Below are 22,256 nucleotides of genomic sequence, written 5' to 3'. Positions count from 1 at the left end.
AAATGGATCTCCAGACAGGTCTCAAGAGTTCCTTCTGTTTACAGTATTTCCCTCTCAAGAACTTGTCACCTCATCTCAGAGAGACAATCATCCTTTCAATACAAAGAATTAAGTTCCCTGACTCACTGGTAAAAACCAAAAAGCAGCTAAAGTAGCAGACAACTGCATGTCAAACTGAGAAGTCACAGTTCTCTTTTGAACATTGATTCAAACCATAAGCAAGCCAAAAAATCCAGACCACACTGTAAATCAGATGCTGATCCTATCATGTGGACCACTCTCCTTTAATAGCAAAAGAACTGTGTTTTCCAGCAGAAATCTTCACTGTAGGCCTGTGATATGGACAGGTGCTTGTAATACTACACGAGTTCAGGCTTTGTTGATGTTTAAAAAGTTTTTCAAACTCTTATGGCTTAATTTGTGATCTTGGACCTCTGAAGGATAATAGGTTGGAAGAGTATCATTGCACACCGACAGCTCCGAAGTTCCAAGCTTCAAGTGAGCCTGCACTGGGTTGGATCCACCCTCTGGCACCGTGCAGTTTACCAGCTGCAGCTCTTTGGTGAAGCAGAACTCAATCTGGCCAATTGTTTGTGCTTTTTCACCCTAGAAACATGAAGGGTAAGATCAGCCTCATGGGAAGGAGAAAATAAATCAATTCTTCAGCTACATTGCCCTATCTATAGAATACAGTAGTGATTATTTGTGTACTTACCAGATCACAAATGCAAAGGAAAGTATAAAAGGCATCCACTCTGAACAGCTTATAGCACAGACTGTTACTCAGTACCAATCTGGGACTTGTCTAACTGGTAGGCCTCATTATGAAATGCTGTGACATATTATCCTGGCCTTTACTCATCTGCAAAATGATGAGCTCTGGCTGAACTCTGTGAATATTGAAGGGCACATGTGACCAGAAAGACACTTTTCACCAACTCTTCATAACAGGACAGGAATTGAGGCAAACAAAATTCTCCATACATGAGAAGAGAAACTAAATTTTATAATGGCTTTTACAAAAAAGAATGCAGAAGCAAGCTGACAGAAGGAGCAGAAGTGTCATTTTTTAACTACAGAACGGGCTAGGAAGAAGAATACTGACCATGAATAAAGCAGGCAGGCATGGGGACCTTTCATATGGCAAAAAGATTACAGGAAAATCCCCCCCAGTGCTCAGGTCTAACAAAATGTGGAAAAAAATGGTTTTGAAACAATTAAGCAGGACAAAAAGATATGTACAAGATAAAAGCAACTGAGATGAGGGTTTTTTTGTTTGTTTGGAATTTGTGTTGTAGGGGAGTTTGTTTATTTTGTGTTTTTTTAAAGAAATTTAAGAACAGAGAATGTGTCTAATCCATTTCAAACAAAGTGCCTCCATCATGCACTTCAGGCATGGACAGGTCTAGAACTCTGAAAAAGGCCTATCTTCAAATAACTGAGATGTAATTTTTCATTTCTATTGCCCAACACCTTCAGCTGTTAAGTACAGGAGACCCAAGCTGTACATTATTTTCATGCTATTGGAGCAGAATGCCAAGTGTACTAAAAGCAATGGCAGAACGACAGTGAACAGAGCTAGGAACTGGGGTTTGTGTTAGCTCTGTATTTCTTCAATGTCAAAAGGTGTGTGAGTATACAACCCACATTCAACTAAAATTCCTTTGTTCCTTAAAGTAACTTATAAACACATGTTAAAAATATTGTAACCTATAGATATTTTTTCATGTTAAAAACCATGAGTACAAAAACCTCAGAGCATTACTAAACCAAGAGTTGACAATACACTCCAATAGCAACGGTATCTTAGCAGGTTTTCATAAATTGTTGTCTGTAACAGTAACTTGGCAGTAACTCTGCCAAGAGTTCTATAGTAAATCACCTTGAACAAGCTGAGCTAAGAAGGAACCACTCATAAGAGTGAAAGCTAACCTTGTGGGTTTTTTGCTTTATTTTTTCTGTAAGAGCAGGGTAACCTAGTTGAAAAAAAGGAAAGAGAGCTCTACAACCTACACATGTAATTGTTCAGAACACTAATTTGTTCTTTCAAAGGCACTTTTGGTTCAGATATGGTGACCTATACTTTACAGAACACTGTCTCTGTGTACCACCTTCTCTACTGCATCATGATGCACAGCACAATTACTGGCAGGAAAAGTAAGAAGACATGGAAATTCGAGACATGACTGGTTCAAAAGGAAAGACTACAGTGACCTCTTAAGGTATGGGCTCTCTGGAACAATCTCAGAGACAAGCTTCTGAGGTGCTTTATTTCAGAAGGATTCTGACAGCAGCACCCTCACCAAGGCCTCCATTCAGCTCACTCTTGGTTAGTAATTTGCCATGCAGCAATTAAACTTCAGCAGGCATGGAGGAAAGTGCTCAGCTACAGCAATACCTCTGGCAGGGTGGTTACAGCATTCATGCAAGAGATGCAAGTTTACATCTTTTAAGACAAAGAGACCTTTAAAACCCAAGTCCAAGAATCAAACAATACCTATATGCGAACAGCTGTATACACAAAGAACACCTAGACCTAAGTATCTCCATATCGAACATTTTTCACTCTGTTTTTGCTATATTTTTGATAGACAGTGCTCCTTAAAAAAAGTAAGTTATTTTTTTGGGGTTTTTTCTTTTTTCCATTTTGGGAAGTTAGGGGAGTTTTTACCTCTTCTGGAGGAAGGCATTGGATCTTTGGTGTTACACCATAAAATCTTGTAAGAGCTTCCTTTATAGCAGTCATCTGAAAAATTAAAATGTTTATAGAGATTAATAGGTCACAAGGACATCTTCCAACAGCTCCCACACTGGTTAAACTCTCAAAGACTTTTATAAAAAGCACAACCTTAAAGAACTATAAAATTTTAAAAAGATTATTTGTTCTACAGAAATTAGTTGAATCCTACTGAAAAAAAAGTCCACGCACATGATTTTGTTTTATTAAAGATTGCCTCTTACCTTGTAATATGAACTGCTCGGCTTTATCCCAGCTTTTAAGAGACAACTGAAACAAAGATAAAACATTTTGCCATTTTTCATGTATGCAAATATACCTTTATAATCATAAGGTAAAACAGATCTTAAGAACCTGTCAAGCATTACAGTGACGGGAGCAAGGGCAACTTGTCTTTCATTGTTTGCCAGCCAAGGAAAGGCCATTTTCTGAAAGGACACTTCCCATCTAACTTGACAGGGTCAGGAAGAACCCTTTCCCACACCTTAATCTGAGGAACTAGGATAGTTCAGTCTTCAGATACAGCTAGGGGAAAGGGAGTTTCAGAGTGCTCTGTTCAGTGCCAGAGTGTAACTGCTCCCTCTCCCCTGCCTTGAGTCATTCCACGGTGCTCCTGCCACTGCGGAGGGCATGGGGGCAGACTTGTGAGGGCATTCCAGGCACCCTCATATCCAAACACAGAATGGGCTTCCTGTGGTGGGAGACACAGCACACTGGGAGAGGGATACAGCATGTCAGTCAGAATCAATGTTACTGTCAGGGCAGAAACTGTTCCTAATAAATATGTTTTTGAAGAGGAAAAGCTGGTCACATGAGAGAAATGAGGTAGTGCCCAAGAACCTGTAGCCTGTGTACCCTTCCTTTAGGCTCAGTCCTGAGAGGGTTCACATTTCCAAGCCGGCAAGATTCAGGACCTAACACGTGATGAGTCTGTGAGTTCCAGCTTCTTCTGTAAGAAGTGGGAATGGTGAGTATCTTGCAGGATTTAATCCACAAATGCTGATAATGCTCAACCCTTCCCTTCCAATGTCAGTTTTGGCACAAGGAAGATTTTACCCAGCTGACTAAATGACAAGCTGTTTTTCACTGTCATTTTACACTGGATATAAGGAGGCCGATAAAATAGATGATGCTCTGTTAATTCTTACAGAAGGCTGCATGATGTCCGCTTTTTAATAATTTGATTTGTGGAAATAATTTTTTTAATCACTGGCATTTTTTGTCTTTCAAGTAGAAATTATATACAATGAGAACATTTTCCGTGTTTTTTCTCTTCAGTAAAGATAAAATTAATTGTACTCATTTTCACAATAGATAATAAGCTTTGAGCAATTAATTTCAACATGCTTCAGTCTCTATTCTTTTGCAGTGTTGCACATGCTGATACAGAGTCACATCACCGATCACTGTGCCATCTGTAAATGTTTTAGTCACACCATCACAGCTACTTAGGCAATTGACTTAGACATCGATAATTTTACCATTACATATGACATGCTCAAACACTGAAAACCCTCTCAGAAAAATCTGCTACAGTTTTAAAAGACATTTTCAAAATCGAGGTGGGAGGGAAGACTTATTTTCTTTGTGCATATGCAAAATAAATGAGACTTCAAGTAGGAGACTGCTTGGACGGGATACTGGCAGAGCATAAACAGCATGAGCTGGTTTGGGGTTTCTCTGGGGTTGTTTTATTGAATTTTTTAAAGGTATGTTTCTTTGTACAAAACTATTTCCTCTCTTGGATACTGTCCTCTCATGGTACACGAATCTAAGTCAAACATCCTCTCACCCATACCAAGCACTGATCAGGAAAGGACTCTAACCTTCTGGCATTCAACTGCAGCCAGAACACATGCATACAGCACTTGGACAAGCCACAACAGTCTCCTCAAGACTTTGAATCTGGAATGGCCAGTGCTTTGGAACAATAAGGAGAAATCAGCCTCTAGGACAAAGCAATCCCAGTCACACTGGGGTTGTCACAAAGGACAGCAGAGGACTGCCTGCAGCGACTGAACCCTTCATAACCTCCTCTCTTGCTGTTGCCTCTCAGCCTTTTCCCAGGATGTCCTGCATGATTTTGCCTGCAGCTTATCCTTTCCCCTGAGCACAGCACTGTCTTAAAAACAAGTGTTTGGGCTCAGCACAACTCAGAAGTTTGGGGAGTTTTGTCACTTGATTTAGAACTTTACAGGCACCATAGCTTTTGGTACCAAGATACAGCCTGTAAAGCTGCTCAAAAATTTACCGGCTCACGCTGTCTAGAAGGATGCTGCTAAGAATGATGCTGGCTTATCTGGCTGAAGTGACCAGACACTGCTTCTCAGGGTAACAACTCTTCCTCTGAACTTCAGTACTAAAAATAATTTATGCTAATTTTCATTTCCTCTCTACCGTGAGATTTTTAGACTTTCATTTGAGGCTAGATCTGAAACCTTTAGGAACTGTTTGAAATAAAAGCCAGATCATTGAGTTCATTTACGTACCCATTGAGATCAACATGCTGGTAGAGTTCTATGGCTTTACCAAAGTATTTTTTCTGAGAATTAAGGACCTCAAGTGTGGCTGCACAAGTGCCATGTTTTTCCCACTCATGTTTCCTACAGGAGAAAAGCAAAATGCAAATTTTAGAACACATTACTGGCAGATACATGTGCTGTACAAGCTAGCCACTGTACTTAAATCAAGTACCTGAAAGGCTACAATTGTGGAGTAGGACACTGCATTCAAATTTATCACACATGTAAAAGGTAAACCCAAGCAAGATCACTCCAACCATTTCAATTACAGCAACATCTGTAAATGATATATATAAATATATATCATGCTCTTATAATACAATGCCCTCTCAGTATATTTACACAAAGATGTTTGGAGATCAGAATACAAAAAAAATTGCCTAGAAAATTACTATCTCTACACTTCTTGTAAGTTTTAGTACAACCTTTTGTGTTAAATGCACTTTTATAGCACTATTTTTTTTTTCTGAACTCAAAGGATTAAGCCTTATTTTGGGTGAAACAGTGTAATTGCACAAGCTGCTAAGATTTTAGCATCAGCTTTTATGCTGGCCTGTTGCGGAATTTTCATAGGCCTCCTCTCAAGTCTTGCTTCTAGTCCACTATCCATTCTCCTAAGAGCAAGAAACAGAGAGCAAAAGAAATTCTTGCAGTGTACAGCAGACAAACTCAAACAGGACGAAAACTGGGGAAAAGACAAAAATGTTTCTATCAGTTCTAAAGTCCATAGAAAGACTAAGCAGTATAATCTTTTGTGACATGGCCTGTGGATGTCTTTTTTTAAAATTCTTTTCAAATTTTTACAATCCACTTGTACTATATAGGTATCAGTTCAGCAGATGTACTCAAATATTATCTAATCACAAGCTCCTGCCATCATCACAGCATCCTGTGACCTTACGATGCCTTAAGTACATCATAAAAAAGCAGAGAAGGACAACTATTATTCACTTGAAAGCCTACCTTAGAATTGTCCATTGAAATTAAAGCTTCAGAGATTTCTTAAGGAGTTAAAACACCTTAAAAGAAATTATGTTTGCATTTGGAGAAATAGTGCACCACTTCTGAACAGAAAATAAATAAAGCAACTGTGGTGTCAGGAGATTTGAGGCAGGAGAGAAGATGCTTTACTGTAAGATTTTCACTGTATCTTCCCAAATTTAGCCTTGTAGAGAGTTCTCATCCCGGCTGTAACATTTAACACAACTGCATGTCAAATAAATTGTTTATTGCCTGGAAGAGTCTGGTTTCCATGGGCAAATTTCTCCACAAGGGATTTTAAATTACTAATGAGAAAAGACACCAGTGTTTTTAAGTAAACAGAAGGTCTTTTGGGGGTAAACTTAGCAAGAGATATAGTTAGGTTGCATCAGAAGCAGGTAATAGTCATATCCAAAGGGCTACTAAAAAAACCAGCAGCAAGCTGGAGGCAAGGCTTTGCATGTAAGATGACAATTTTAGTCCAGAGAATGCAAACATGCATGTCTGTAAAACTAATGGTGATGTACCTGTCTTTTGAAGGCTTTCAGTAGTACTTATATTTAAGCTCTTTCTAAAAAGAAGGCAGAAATAGAGGGCCAAAAATCTGCTGGCATTCAAGAAGCCTTTCATTGCTACCATGGAACTGCTGCTGGAGTGGTTTGGTGCAGTCTGCACTGACAGTGCCTGTGCACCATCATCTGCAGCAAGCCAAGAATGCACCAGGCCCAAGTGTTTTCATCAGTCCTGTGAGCTTCCAGAATGGACAGAGACTTTAGTCTCCACAAAATATTTACCAAGACTTTAAGATGATACAGTGTCACTTTATTTTGCAGCGCAGCCATGTTAAAAGAAAAAAAAAAAAAGATACTGAAACAGCTGCAGGTGTTCCATCCTTCTGCACCTCTTGCACCCCTGAGCTTGGTGGTAGCACAGAGCTGCTGTCAGTAACCTCACTGAACAGAGAAGTGGCTACCATAACACAGCACATTCTGTTTTTCTATTTTCTCTTCTATGAGGAAGCCTCAAAGGAAAGCTCTCTCAAGACCAGCAACACAGTTAAACTAGCTATGGAAAGAGAGCTGGGAAGCTGCTCTTGCAGCTAGCAGTGATATCCCAGGAGTGCTACTGCTAATCAGATTTAATGTGTCAACAACAGCTGTTTCTCCTCCCTGGGAACAAAGGAAGAACACATTATCTTGCTAAGTTTCATTTCTCTAAAACTTCTGCTATAGCCCTCTCTTCAACAGCTGCATTTTATAAAAGAACAGATCTATACTGTAAATGAGACTAGCAAGACACAGTGCTTCAGTGGCCTCCTGGACACAACCTCTCATGCACCTGAAGAACTACTCAGACAGATTTTTATAAAATAATATCCAAAATGCTTTTAATGGCTTTTTTGTACTCACCAGAACTGGGTACGATTCAGAGATGAATGAAGCACATCAGGCCAGTAGTGTCTCATGTCTGACATAAGATCCTAAAAATACCATAATTACTAAATGCAACTACAGCATTGAAAAGCTGCTTCTTATACAATCTACATATATTAATAATTTTTTTACAACTAAAGCCTCATTTTTCAGTGTCCATGACTGAAACATTTAGTTGAAGAAAAATAAAACGTCTTTTTCCCCCATGTTTTGAAAATACACCTACCTAAATATCTGAACATACTAATACTGAAACACTGTCTCAAAGCAAGACTTTCCTTCAACTGTCCCTGCAGAAGTTGTTCAATCATGCAGTGTTTCACATTTGTCAGCTCCAGTCTCTTATCCCTGTCTATAATACATCAGTGAATTTTGTTGAATTAAATACACTGGGTTTTTTTTTTTTAAGTAGAAAAAGAACAAAAAAGGACTAATGGCCTAGGAGAAAACACACAGAAAACAGTTTTCTGAACTTTTACTTTCTTTGTTTGGATTTTGCAGTAGAAAGCGTGAAGGGAGAACACCGACTGACTGAATCTTTTTCTTTTCACAGGTGCTTTTTGTCACTGCAGATCCATCACCTATGTGGTGGTGGACCTCTAGATTTTATTACGGAGGATGTGGATGAATGAGGCAAGCTGCATGTTCACAAAATCAAGTAGGTACAGCTGCTAATGATCACAAGGATGGCAACTTCAAATAGTACCAGAAGCACTAAAAGAATTTCTGGAGTCCTTAAAAAACCATACCCTTCAGTATGAAGGGTAACATTAAGAGTGATATTACAAACTGCAGATTTTGCATATAGGATGTGCAAAAGCTCTGCCTGGTATTTCTGTTTTTGTTTTAAATACCTTGATCTCGGTGACATTGAAATGCCATGTCCTATTACAGTCTTCAGCTCTGTCAGGCCTAGGGAAGCAAAATAAAATTGAAGAAAGAGGTCTCCTAACTCACTACTGGTAACTAACATATCATTGGCCTGAATTTTGAATATGCATGATTACAGCTGGAGATGTTACTTAAAAATGCAAGTAAACCATCAGAACCTACAGTGGTTTAGAAGTAAAACCTTCAAGACACTAATTATGACCAAAAGATTTCTCATAAAGATTCAGAAGATGGCCAAAAGATTTTGTCATGATTTCTTTGTTTGGCCCTTTGGTTCCTTTCGTTCTATGTAAAAGTCATTTGGGTGTGCCAATGACTTGGAAGGGTCTTGCACGTGATGTCACTGGTGTCACTAATGGCAATGATCTCCTAAATTGCTGCCCCATCTGATGTTTCTGCAAGTATCACCAAGACACTCTCAGGGAATAATGAGAACATAATGCTGTTCACTTTTCCAGGAGGCATAGCTTAAACTCCTGTACTGATTCTAACCTGTATTTGTCCTGAAAATTTTTGAATTGCTGCCATTGGCATCAATTCCAGTGAGTTGATTCCTTTGAAGCAAATTACTTTTTCCTATACTTTTGCAATATTTGTGTATATATAAGATACTTAAGGCCACAAGCAGTCATAGATATTAACAAATTCTTTTTACTTAGAGAGACAAAAAAAAAAAAAAAAAAAGAAGGGAAACAATAATTCCCTTTGTGGTTGAGACTATTTCTGATCTTATGAGGAGGTTTGTAAATAAAATGCTTATGTGGCCAGAGAATTTCAGCAAGTCATGAGATACAGAAGTGTATTTCAGTTTTATGTCAAGCCATAGGGTTTTAATTTTATTTCAATCATAAGGACAGATTAAGATCTTCAAAAAAAAAACCCCACAAAAACCAACCAACCAAAAAAAAAAACCAAAACAAAAACAAACCCACAAAAAAAAACAAACAAAAGAAAACCCCACAAAAACCCCACAAAAAAGCAACAAAACACACACACACACAAAACAAAAACAAAAACAAACAAACAAAACCCTACCCAACAAAAGCAAATCACTAAACATCCTGGAACAAAATTTAATTTTTCCTTTCCAGGCTAAAATAAAATCACTCTATGATCATACCACAATCCATGGATTGTCCAGTACTTTGGTGGGTCATGACAATCATTAGCATTCATCTGTAGGAAACAAAACCACAGAGTATTTGCTGCATGTATCCAGTAAAGGTTTAAAGGCAAAAGTAAAACCTCATTCAGTGATGGCCCAAGGTTCTACTGTGGCATGCCAACTTTTCCTTGCCAAATCAGGAACTGGTGAACTCCAGTTACTTAAAGCTGTCATGGATTATGCCACTTAGGGACCCACTGGCATTAGAGTTTTGAAGCAGATCAGTGAAATCTGAACAGACAGCGTAAAGAGAAGACAAAAGGATAGGTGCTGAGGTAACAGAAAGCAGCCTGATCCATGCTAAATGAACAGAGCTTTATCTGCATTTATAGTATTCCAGGTGGCAGCTCTCTGTATTTTTCCCATTACCACATCTTTTCAAGGAGTGCAGAGCCATTAAAATAAAAACATGCAAAATAAACTATAACATTGGACAAGCACAAAAACCTCTTTAAGCATTCAGGACTAGTTTTATCATTGTATTAAAAGCGAAAAATACAAAGAAGATATTAAATATATTGCTTATTCCAAGTAAAACAGATTTATGCTTTAAAGATTTTGATTTGAGGGACAAGGGAATGGAGAAAAAAAGGAAGTCTAAATACCTTCCTACAAAAACCAGAAAAATAGAGCCTCCAATAAAAACTGTTGATAATACAGGAGAAATAGTCTACACTTTAATTACTGTTTAGAGCAGAGACATATGCCTGAGATGAACAAACTAAAAAAAAAAAATCTGTGTCACACATCACAGAATACCATTACTGTATTTTCCCTGATTATTCTTCTTAGGAATTACAGCTCTTTCAAGTAAACATTTTTGCCATTAACTAACAACCTCCCCAGACATTCTTTTCCCATAATAATAGCTTTCCTTTTTGGCTCTGTAGTCTGTCGTAATTATGCCAAAATGCCTTTTATGTGATGCCAGAGCAAGAGCAGAGTGTAGAGAGGAGCAGAGACAGGCCTGTAATCTCACTAATTGCCTTCCACATGCCACAGGCCAGTGGCAGCAGATCTGTAAATTGTGCAAGACTTTCTTGTTCTGTGTCCATTTCCTTCCTCTCCTCTCTTGCCACCAACAATACAAGCAATTACACCCAGCACCAGCTTTTTTTCCTGAAAGGAGTATTTTGAACAAACACACACTGCAAATGCCTAAACAATACTGCTCTGTCATGACACAAGCTCTGTGGATCTGGAGGGGTTTGGCTATCTAGCCCAAAGTACGGCGAATTAATAGTCAACAGCTTGCTCAACCGAGGTGGCAACAAAAACAGTGCAATTGTGCTCCTTATTCAGTCTTTAACTGCAGTTCTCAGACATGCTAATGAACAGCCAGAGCATTTCAGATTTAAAATCATGGCACTAACCTTCCTAGCAGTTTCTTCTATCCGCTTCGTCAGACTCTTGGTGTTAACCATGTGTGCTGGCGGAACTGGGAGGTCAATGCAACCTACAACACATGAGTTCACACTCTGCATGCTTTGGTCAGCTTCATTCAATCTCCTTGTTCATTCTAGCCTTAGTGTCTTTCCAATGTTCATTTTAAATCAGTAACATAAAAAATGCAAACGCTGGTCTGCAAAGCGGGGTGTCCCTGCTTGCTGGTGCAAAACCACTCCTTGTCAGCCTTCCTGTTTATCACAGACTGATTGCTGGAGGATTAATTCAAACTCAGGCAACCACTGACTTGAAACAGAGGTACAAATACTTATTTGTACCCAGAAAGCCCTATATACCTAGATTCATTTGAAAAAAGAAGCACTGTTTTATCCTGTTTTAAAGCAAACTGATAATCAAACCAATCCAAATGAACCATACATGACCTATAAAACTGAGCAAAGTTCTGGTGAGGCTGTAGAGCACCCACCACACAGAGGGAACGCTACAGCAGAGGGATTAGTCTATTTGCAACAGCAAGTCATTGCACAAACAGCACTTGCCAGAAGCATGGAAGCTTTTATCATCTCTGAAACACCAAAAAGTGAAATACCATTGATGTGTCCCAGAAGTGTCACCTGTTGAGCTGGCTAAGTTACAAATCCCTTGGTACTGCAGCTGGAAAAGGCGAGAGTAGTGCTACTGGATCCCATACAGATACACCAAATCAAAATAAAAATCAGCTTCTGGGAAGTGAAATATTTAATCCTGTTCTCCCTTCCAACCACCTTGCTTCAGTACGCCATCTCTTTAATTAAGATAAATTACAAGTTATTTTGTAATGAAACATGGCAACTGGAAAGAAAAATTCTTGCTTTTCAAACTGTGCAGAGAGTTCACCTCTTCAACTTCTTCCCCTCAAACATTGTGCAATTACTCCCCTTCCTCCTTTAGTCACTTTAATACTTTCTGTGTTACGTGACTACTTCTATTTTTATGAAAAAAAGAAGGAAAACAAGTATTTCTATTCTTCATTTGAGCCTCTGCTATAAAATTATTGCCAAAGCCTGAACTTAGGAAATTTTTTATCTCATACTGAAAAATACAAATTTAAAAAAAAAAATCATCTGTTACTTAACACAACATTCAAACTTGAATTCAGGCTGTTCTGTTCATTACTCTATTCTATTGTCCTTTTTTTGACTCTTTCCTTTAATGAGCACATATGTGAAGTAAAAGGCAGATGACAGCAGGTACCATTTCTTTATTGTCCTTCCCATTAGTAACAGAAAAAGAACTCAATAACTTACAAACTTGTAGTGGATTTTCCACATTTCACACAAACACAAAAACCCCAACAACACAGAAAATTTTATCTTTTTGCAATCTCCAGGATGCAAAAGCTGAAATAATAGTTCTCGTTTTAAGTTCTGGAATAAAAGGTTTTCACAACTCCATAAAAAGGCAGTAGGAAAGTCCCTCTTCTTGCCCTTGAGTTGATCTTAAGTCACACTCATTTGTTACTGAAAACTGTGGCATGAATTAGCCACAGGCACAATTTTTTAAGGGAACATGAAATTCACAATCACTTGAGGTCTGTGAATCTAGTTCATCAATCTTTGCATAAGACATAGTCACCTTAGGTCAATTATATGGTACTGGAATTTCTAATCACTTTACAAGGAAGAAAATCTCTTTTCTTCCTTCACCCTTTTCACTGTAGTAGTCAGTAATTAGGTCCTGGGGTTATCACTGCTTCCATGATATCACTTTATTTTAATGGGTTAGTTTGGAAGATATGATTACAAAACACTTCCCAATTTAATTGTGCCGATCACACTCAGTATTAAAAAGCATCAGCTGAATACTTACTTTTTAAAGCCCAGGAAGAGCTGGGAGAGATGTATTCTCAAATTTCTGGCATGCTGATCTGTGCCCTCTAAATTTTAAAGAAGGCCTTTTGGGCCTTCAAAAGCCTAAAAAAACTTTTCAAGCACAGATTTGCAAAACAGGTAGGAGTTAAGATGCAGCTCATCCACACACCTCAAGAACACACTGTGTATGAAAGAGTCTACAATCAGATTCCTTTACACAGGAGGCATAAACGAAGAGGTACTTTCAGAAAAAAAGTATCTCACAGCTTTTGCCATAAATGATATAATGACTTCTGCTGCTTCTTTCACAGCTTTTTCCTTTCAACATCATGTCAGGAGTTTTAAACTGAATAATAACATTAAAAATATTTACACCCTGAAAAATACCAGTTCTCATAGATAAATACACCAAACACACAGAAGAATCTACCTACTTAAAAATACTTAAATTAATTCCTGAATTTAGGAACTCCTCTTCTGTAAAAGAAGAAAGCTGTTATAGGAGTATAGCTGAGATCTTGTTTCTTCATATGACTCAATGATGGGAAACTAGGAAAAAAAGTCACTTAATATGATTTTAATATCACTTTTTCTGCACTTCTTTGAATGCATCTGTCCACCTCTAACTACAGGTATCATAAAAAAAATCAACAAAGTGCAAGGATGCCTACATTTTCTGACGTTCAAGATCTACAACTTCACTACAACTTCACTAGAAGGTTATGAAAATTATTAGTCAATTTATCAATTACCCTGGAATTCAGAGGTGTAACCAGCATAAATACACAGTGGGGAAACTGGTTGGTAGGGGTTTGCTTTTTTAATTTTGGGTTGTTTCATTTTTCTTTTTTTATTTTTTCCCAATTCTTCTCATCTCATCCATACAAGCAAGGGTTTGCAGTGCTACTGACTCTGAACACTGACTTGTGGTAGGCACTACAAACTCTTCAACACCAACATCTCTTCTACAAGTCATTAACAGAGATGCTTAATCAACAGAAAATAAACAAAATTGCATCAAAGCTTTCCTTATTTCCACTCAAAAACAGGCAAACAAACAAAAAAACAGAACAGTGGTCTTGGTCTTTGGTCTCAGTCACACGCATCTGACTTTTGTTATTGATATTACCTTCCACATTCATTTGGCTGAACCTGAAGCTAATGTATTATCCACAAGGTTCTTCAACCTTGTGTCAGTAAATCTGGTAACATTTTTAACTAAACTGTATGGGAAGAGACCTTTGAATACTTCCAGTATAGGAAAAGTATTCTACTTATCAGATTGTAGTAGAGACTTCATAGCAACAGTATAGCTCTTAGCTGTGCTTTGACAGATGTATGTTGGAAGGTTGGGTTCATTTTGGGTTCACACCCCTCAAATACAGCAAAAAATGCAGAAATACTCAGAGACACCTGCCACAACACCTTTACAGCTCTCTTTCCTGACTGAATCAATATTTGATGACATCACAGAAATATTGGAGCCAATATTACAAAGCTAAGAAAACTAATTGCGCAGCAGATAGCTAAAATACTGAACTGTCATCAGACAAACAAGGCAGGCAAGTCTTCCTATATAGTCTGATGAAAGTCTAGGATTAAGTTTATAACAAATAACATGTCACAAATTCTGTAACAAGCTTAGTGTACAGTATACCCTACAATGACAACTCTATCTGTAACACACCACAATCTTTCCAGTTATGGCTGCTCTGCATTGCAGGGGAAGTAGCAGAAGTTGCATCAAGATCAGGAAAAGCCATTATAAAGGCATAACCAAGATTAAATACTTAATGGGCTTTATTCAATCTGTTCATTATGATCCAATGCTACCTTTTTTAGGATAAAATAGAAACACAAAAACCTCACCTTACATACAGTCACTGGCCAATGATGAGCAAAATACAGCTTTTTCCAGGCATGAGGGTGGATGCCACTGGAGAGAGACAGATAAATTTATTTTTCTTCAAGTATTTTAAAAAGAGGAACACCTTCAGGCACACTCCAAACTAATGATTCAAAGAGAAACAACATATAAGGAAACATGCTAATATCCCCATTGTTAAACAATTTCTCCTTCTGGCATCATATCTCCATATGCTTTCTATATGTATGCATTTCTTAAGTATGCAGAGGGGAAAAAAAAACCCCTCAAAAATTTGTTCAAGAAATGTTGTATCATTTCTATAGAGGCCTTATCCAATAGTTTGGAGCAGACCTATTCTGGTTAAGTAAATGTAAATAAAAAACCTGTTGCATCAGACATAGCAGCAGATATATTTAGTTATTAAGAAACCAGACAAAGTAATTAAAGATAACAGCAAATGGGAAAAAAATCAACAGAATTGTAAATTATTTAAACTGACAACATTACGTGCAGAACTGTCAAAATAAATTGTTATTCTCTGGAAGCTAACAGCCACTTGTCAGTCATTAGTTCTTGCTAGAGGATATATTACTAAAAGAAAAAGGAAAAAAAAAAGGAATAAAAGACCAAGCTAATTCTTCTCGACCTGAGGGCAGCCTGAGGGATGCTTCCATGTTATATCACACCTCAGTTTCTTCCTCTAGTTTTTCTACTTTGCAATGGCCACATTTTCTCTTAAGCATTCACATATATTTGTGGTTTTCTGTATAATTTAGGAGAATAGCTCTGGAACTTAGCAGGCATAGCCACAATGAAAACTATTAACACTTTTATAGGGGTCTTTACTGTTGCTGTAGAAACCTGAATAGATAAATTGCCCTATATTGCAGAGCAGTTAATTTACTTGGTTTTAAAAAGCCCTTGCTTAGAAACAATCTTTCATTAGACTTTTCATTAGACCTTTATCTGTATTTGAAATAACAGCTGAACTTCTGCAATGACAGTCATGCCAAAAAGAGTTGTCCTAGAACACACTTTTTGGCTAAGGATAGGTCAGAAAATAGTACTTATTAAACAGAGCGAGTTAAGCTCAGAACTGGCATTCAAGGAAAGCCACTTTCAATACCTATGCAGCTTCAGAGATATCCCCCCTTCTCTGGACCTGAGTTATCCTGCTCTGTGCAGCACAGGAACGTGGCTCTAGAGCTGATTCTTTGCCAAAATGGCCAAGCCAGAGCTTAAATCCTGGGGATTGAAGAAAACATCAGTACAGTGTCTAAGCTACCCACTAACTGCAATGTAGGCACTGAAAGTAGTTCAGCTCTGAACTGAGCACCCCTAACCATCCTCTTGCCAAAGCACTAAAAGGAAGCAGAAAAGTTTATTTCCTCATATAATGCAATAGGAATTTCAGCTTTGACCACAGAAGTGTGTGACTTGGGTGTGGTTTCTCCCATGGCCCATTGCTATTGAAGCTCAGATTTTTCCAAAGGGCAACAACCACTAAAAGGTAGTGCAGCAATCTGATACAACCTCAGTTGGGATGTCATATTAAAAATAATTTTATATTGTCAGAACTGAGAAAATAGTAAGGAAAAAAAAGATAAATAAAAAACTAAATAATGTAACAGTGCAATTCACGCCACAGTGATGACTCCAGATTTTTTGCTGTAAGTGTCAAAATAATTTTCAGTTTTTGTCATTACTACATCACAACTCTAAATGATTAATCTACAGCAAGATTAGAAGTTTTAAGTACATCAAATGGAATTCAAGTTTCCCCTCTTTCTTCATACTGACACATGTAAAGGTTTCCTCAGGCATGATCCTTCTCCAGTTAATGTAGATGCCTTACTATAAATCATATAAGGGTAGAATAGTACATAATAACAGATTTACATTAGAAATTAAACTATTCTGATCTGCACTTAAGAATGAGTTGTCAGAGTTTCATTTTAAAGCACAACGTACCTTTGAGTAAAAGTATCTGAAGTACACCAACAACATAGAGCCATGGAAAACCAACCCAGAATCCAATAGTGCTGCTTTGCAGGTTTCATTTTGCTATCCAAAGAGCTGTAAAAAGGTGTTGAAAGAAGAAATCTGTTATCAATCCAGCACACTTAAATGTTAAAATGCAAAAAAAAAAACCCTACTACGTCAGAAATAGCAAGTAATGGTAACTCTAGATTAGATTTATTACCATGGGTAAAATGGGGATGTCTTTCAGGGCTGTGCCTGATTCCCCAGCTTGTATGGTAATTTTCATAAACTAACGCCACCAAGGATGAGATCACCGTTTCTTTTTTTCTTTACTTGCACACGGTTGCAACAGAGCCACCTTCCAATCAGGAGAAATACATAAATCTTCTACACAGCTCAAATGCCCAAAGTGATTAATTACAGAAGCTTTGAATTTAATATTGAATATTAGTGTTGGATTAGCCAAGGCCGATATTAGAAACTCACCAAGTATGATGTCCAAAGATTAAATTCTGTCTAAATGCCAGTTGACTACCTAACTAATATTTTTTTTTTAAATGCTGCTAAAACCACATGAATTTCTGTTCTTGTTATAAACCTGAGATAGCCTCTACAAAACCAAGAGCAATTTGCCTAATACTTCACGGACCTTAGAAGTCATGGGATAAAAAAAACCAAATCAACCTTCACAAACAGAAGGACTTTCACTTGGCACAGGTCAAAAATCCCAACTGTCTCCCAAATCCACCAGTCATTTCACAGCATTTCAAATGCTACCTTCTAGAAAGGGATGTACATGCACGTATTTACATGCAAGTTATGAAAGCCTCACCAAACCTACTTCCCAACTTTCTCAAAATGACAACCCTACACCACAAGACACCACGTGTAACCTAGGTGAGCTTTCAAAGATCTCTCTCTACACAAGCTGTATTCTTTTTTTCTATGAAGGTTTTTTTTTAATTCGTGCTCACCACAGTCAAGTAAAGCCTATTTTGACACCAGTGAAGACATGGCTGATTCTGCCATACCACTAAGAAAACTCAGTGTAATTCATATTCACAGCTCATTATAAAGAAGAGCCCATTTTTCCACAGTTGTTATGTGGCTCTGGACCCAGCTTGCAGAACCCCACAGTTCTGCAAACTCTGTGCCAGAGCTGAAGTACAAAGGAGGGAGCCCCCCCCACTTGCAAAATGTGTGGGGATTTCAAAACTCGTGAGGGGCTTGGGCAACAACAGTAACCACTAACCAGCTAAATTTATCACAAGGTCTTGCTAAATTGTGAGGAAGCTAACACCTTTAACACATTCTCCCGTTTCATACATTAATGCCTCTCTAACTTGTAATGGACACATTATCAGGGTACTTGGCCTAACAGAAGATATAAGAAGATAAATATTAGTTGCCAACTGTTAACTTCCCAATCTAGTTTCTCAAAAACACCTGAAGGAATTTCACTCACCAGGTAATAAGAAAAAAAATAATTTTAAAAATCATTTGGAGAGTGCTACTTGTATAGAAAAGCAAACAATAATGTAGAACAAATCTTTAGCAAAAGCTAGCCAAAGCAAGATATATATGCTGTATTAAAGAAATTGATATAGTCATACTATAAAGCCACAAATAAGTAATTTGAGACTTTATAAAGTATTAAAAAAGTCACAAATAAGTAACTAACTGCTGGATAGCAAATTTCCCCAAGAGTTCTGCACCTGAAGTGATCTCCAGTCTCATCATTTGAACAGCAGGAATTAATGATGATATGAGATTCTGCCTTACAGACCTGCTTAATGGTTTCGTCTTCTATTATTTTGAACTGAAAACCAACCAAGCAAGACTACTTTTCTGCATGAAAAACTATCAAGACAAAACACTGAGAGATGTAAGGAGTGTAAGATTCATGTAAATATCTGCCCTACCTACAAAAAGCAGGAAGCACCACTTAAAAGACAGTAATGTCACACATCACCAAAAAAAAAAGCTGTACTCTACAAAGGTGTGGAAGAAACACCTTAAGGAAGTCAATTATGAAGAAAAATAACCCAGCAAGCATTATAGCATTTCTTTTGATGTAAATTGGTAGGCAGAAAGAAGCTTTTTTTCCAGTGACTAAATTGCAAAAAAAAAAAAACATAAAGGCAATTGTCTCCTTTCTCACTGGACTCTTATGCTTGATCAAGTGACGACCAGGAACAGAGGGGGCTTCAAAAAATGCTGCTATCAGGGCAGCAGAAGGTGCTGATTTATTCTATACATTGTTCTGAACCCTGAAACCACGAAACCTGGACATAGAGCAACAAAGCAGGTTTGAAAGCCCCCAGTCTGTAACTCTCACTTTTTTTCCCCACTGATAAACAATACATAAACTCTCTCTAAGGATTTAGCTCAGAAGACAACCTTGCAGCTACCACAACACTATCATGACAGACTGATTTATTCAAGCTGACCTTTTGTCTGTGACATTGATGGTGGCAGGTGAAAAGTGCATCAATCTCACCTTAAAGGCATCTGAATCATGCACATTTGAGGAAATACACGCATCCATATGAAAACTGTATCAACAACTAAGATAGAGCACATACATTTTTAATAAAAATTGCTTCTGTTTACTAAAAATCACACTAGATTACTAATTTCATTAATACAAGAAAGAACAGATTTAACAAATCTTACCCCAACTCTTCTCTAATAAGAAACAGGGATTTCATATTGTGAAAGTTACAAAAAAAAGTCAAAAAGTTCCAAAAGATTTCTTAACATAGAAAACTTAAAACTTCAAAATAAAAGCTGCACACATACATAAAATTATTACTTGACACTAGGCTATCAACATATTTTCATTATGGATAAAATTCCAAAGTGCAATAATAGCTTTGGGATTACTCTTGATTTACTGTATCTAGAAAAGGAATGCAAAACACTTGTTTCTGTGTGTGTTTTAGTAACCCAGTTAGGGCAAGGTCACTTTCAGTTATGTTAGCATTGTTCCATGCTGTTTTCAAAATTATCTGCCCAGGCTTATCAAACACTAGAGAGAACTTGTAATAAACACTGAGGAAATCCTCCTTTAACACATTCACTATAGTTTGAATTCTAATATACCATCTGGAGGGGAGTGCTGATATAGCACATGCTTCTTTTGGACTCTAGCAATTGGTCACCTCTTATTTTACTTCCTTATTTTCTTTCTGTTTTGCTTTTAACAATAAGCTTGACTAGCAAACCTCTCATTAATATAGAATCTCCTGCTCTACAGTTAAGTTCAGCATGTAAAATCAGAAGAGAAGACGCTGCAGAAGAGCACTCAAGCATTAGCAGGAGATGCCCATGGTTATGACAAAGGATGCACGCAGCTAAATACTGGCAACAATGTCCTCTCAGAGATAAGATTTAGGACAGTTAGCCTGGCATCTAAAGCCACAAAAATGAACACCCAAGGCTTTGGTAGCAACCTTAACAAGTCAGCATGCCACATGTGGCATCTGCCACAACGAGTTAGACAAGCCAAGTCACAACACTGTATGACAGAAGCATTAATTTAATTTGTAACAACGCTCTTAGCTCCGGCAACTTTTACCTCCACTGTCCACTCCCAGCTAACCAAGTGCTGGTCCGAGTAACTGCAAAAGGCTCTTCGAAGCCTTTTCAGAGGCAATACTCACGCGCACCGCCACGGCAGGATTTCAGCAGTGCCCCTCTCACTGCGGTCAGTGCGATGGCTGAGCCCGGAGGGAGCAGGGGCAGCGCTCAGCCCCGCCGGCTTCCTGGGGAAGCGCCGAGCACGGCGGCACCGCGCCCGCCGAGCACGGCAACCAGCACACGGCTCTGCTCTAGCACCGATGTCACTCCGACAGCGGAAAGCCTTTGCTCACATAAACACTCGCTACAGAGGCGTCTGCACAAACCGTAAAGAATGCAAATCTCCCCAGCACCGGAAGCGGGAGGCCTCCAGGCGACAGGAGGATGCCAAAGCTGATGTAAAGTGAAAAAAAAAAAAAAAAAAAAAACCAAACAAAAAAAACCCAAAAACAAACAAAACCCAAAAAATCTATTAGGAGTCTTCCCGCCTCTGGGAAATGCTGCCACTTATTTGACTGACTTACGATTTGCTACGCATGGAATTTAAAGCATAGGAAGTGAAAGCAAACACAATCTGAGTCCGTCCCAGGCCTGCAAGTCCCACCTTTGCAGTTCGCGCAAAGAGGACCACAGTGGCAGAGAGCCACACTCCCAGGCAGAAAAGCCTGGGTATGGCAGGTGCCATACTCAGAACACCTCGGGCGGGCCGAGCCGCAGCTCCCTCCTGCCCGGCTGCCACCGCGGGAGCGCAGCCCCACGGCGGGCAGGGGGCGGGAAGAGGGAGCCAAGGCAGGCCAGAGCAGGGACACTCTCAAATCCGACCTCAGCTGCCTCGGGTTCAGACCTCACCGCAGCTCAGCATGCGGCGCGCACCCCCCGACCCGCGTTACCTTCCTCCCGGCGCTGCCCGCAGGAGCTGCCCTGCGCCCGCCCCTCTCCCCAGGCCTGCACTCGGCCCCGCCCCGGAGGGCGGGCGGCGGGGGCCGGCACCGCCGCTCCCCTCAGCGGCTCTCCGCGGTCTCCCGGCCGCTGGCGGCTGCTGGAGAGGGGCGCACTCGGGGTGGCGGCCCCGCGGTGTCCCCGGAGCCTCCCCGCGGCCAGCCGGGTACCGCGGGAGCGGGGCATTGTGAGCGCGGGCAAGACAGGAGCGGCGAGATGCGGAGGAAGTAATTTATGTGGGTGTTTGGCTCGTCCTGCTGTTTTGGTTGTTTCTTCTTTAGGATATTCAAGGATTCAGTTATGTTGGTTTCATACTGAGCATTTGCGCGGCACAGAGGTCTTCGAGAGTGCGATGGGGGCTCTAAATAGGCGACTACTGACTAATGCGAGCCCAGGAACTGACACAGGCGTCTGTGGCTTGCTTCTCCAAATAGAGAAGTTTGAAATGGTAACAACTCGTGTTTGGAAGCAGTAGGAAGTTCCCGAGGAAGGAGCCCCAAGGGATGAGTCAGAACTTGGTTCAATATTTTCTCAGCGGTATGTTAAACTATGAAACATATTCTGACCCTTCTTTCTCTGCCGATGCATGAGTCATAAATACATTGTGTGATTATTAATTATTATTATGAAGTTTTGAACTACAGGGGGTATGTTACAACCATCCTACATCAATGCACTTAAGAAATATGTGGGCAGATCTGCTTCCACAAGCAAAACAACATTTGTTTTAAACAGATTTAATTACAGTCTTTGTAATAATGTCTTTGTTCAACGTCTCAGTTTTATTAACTAGTAAAAAAAAATTATGTTTTCATATTTACGTGGTAGGAAGAAGGATGAGACAAAACTAATCTCTTTGCCTACCTTTTTGTGGAAACGTGAAAATGTGCTAGATGGAA

The 22,256-nt window shown here is 39.1% G+C and overlaps 1 protein-coding gene across 1 annotated transcript; it reads right to left on the bottom strand.

Annotated features, from left to right (window-relative positions):
• Window positions 1-249: 249 nt before the first annotated feature.
• On the bottom strand, window positions 250-21,118 carry RNASET2 (ribonuclease T2). The gene is given in 11 exon segments (XM_053937727.1): window positions 250-606; window positions 2,672-2,746; window positions 2,962-3,007; window positions 5,227-5,340; window positions 7,650-7,720; window positions 8,528-8,585; window positions 9,685-9,740; window positions 14,856-14,922; window positions 16,825-16,929; window positions 21,023-21,045; window positions 21,047-21,118. Coding segments are annotated over 11 exon segments (909 nt in total). The 5' UTR covers window positions 21,104-21,118; the 3' UTR covers window positions 250-369.
• Window positions 21,119-22,256: the final 1,138 nt, after the last annotated feature.

This window comes from Vidua chalybeata, chromosome 3 (genome assembly GCF_026979565.1).
Source record: "Vidua chalybeata isolate OUT-0048 chromosome 3, bVidCha1 merged haplotype, whole genome shotgun sequence".
Classification (NCBI taxonomy): Eukaryota; Metazoa; Chordata; class Aves; order Passeriformes; family Viduidae; genus Vidua; species Vidua chalybeata.
This window is presented reverse-complemented; position numbering and strand designations above follow the sequence as displayed.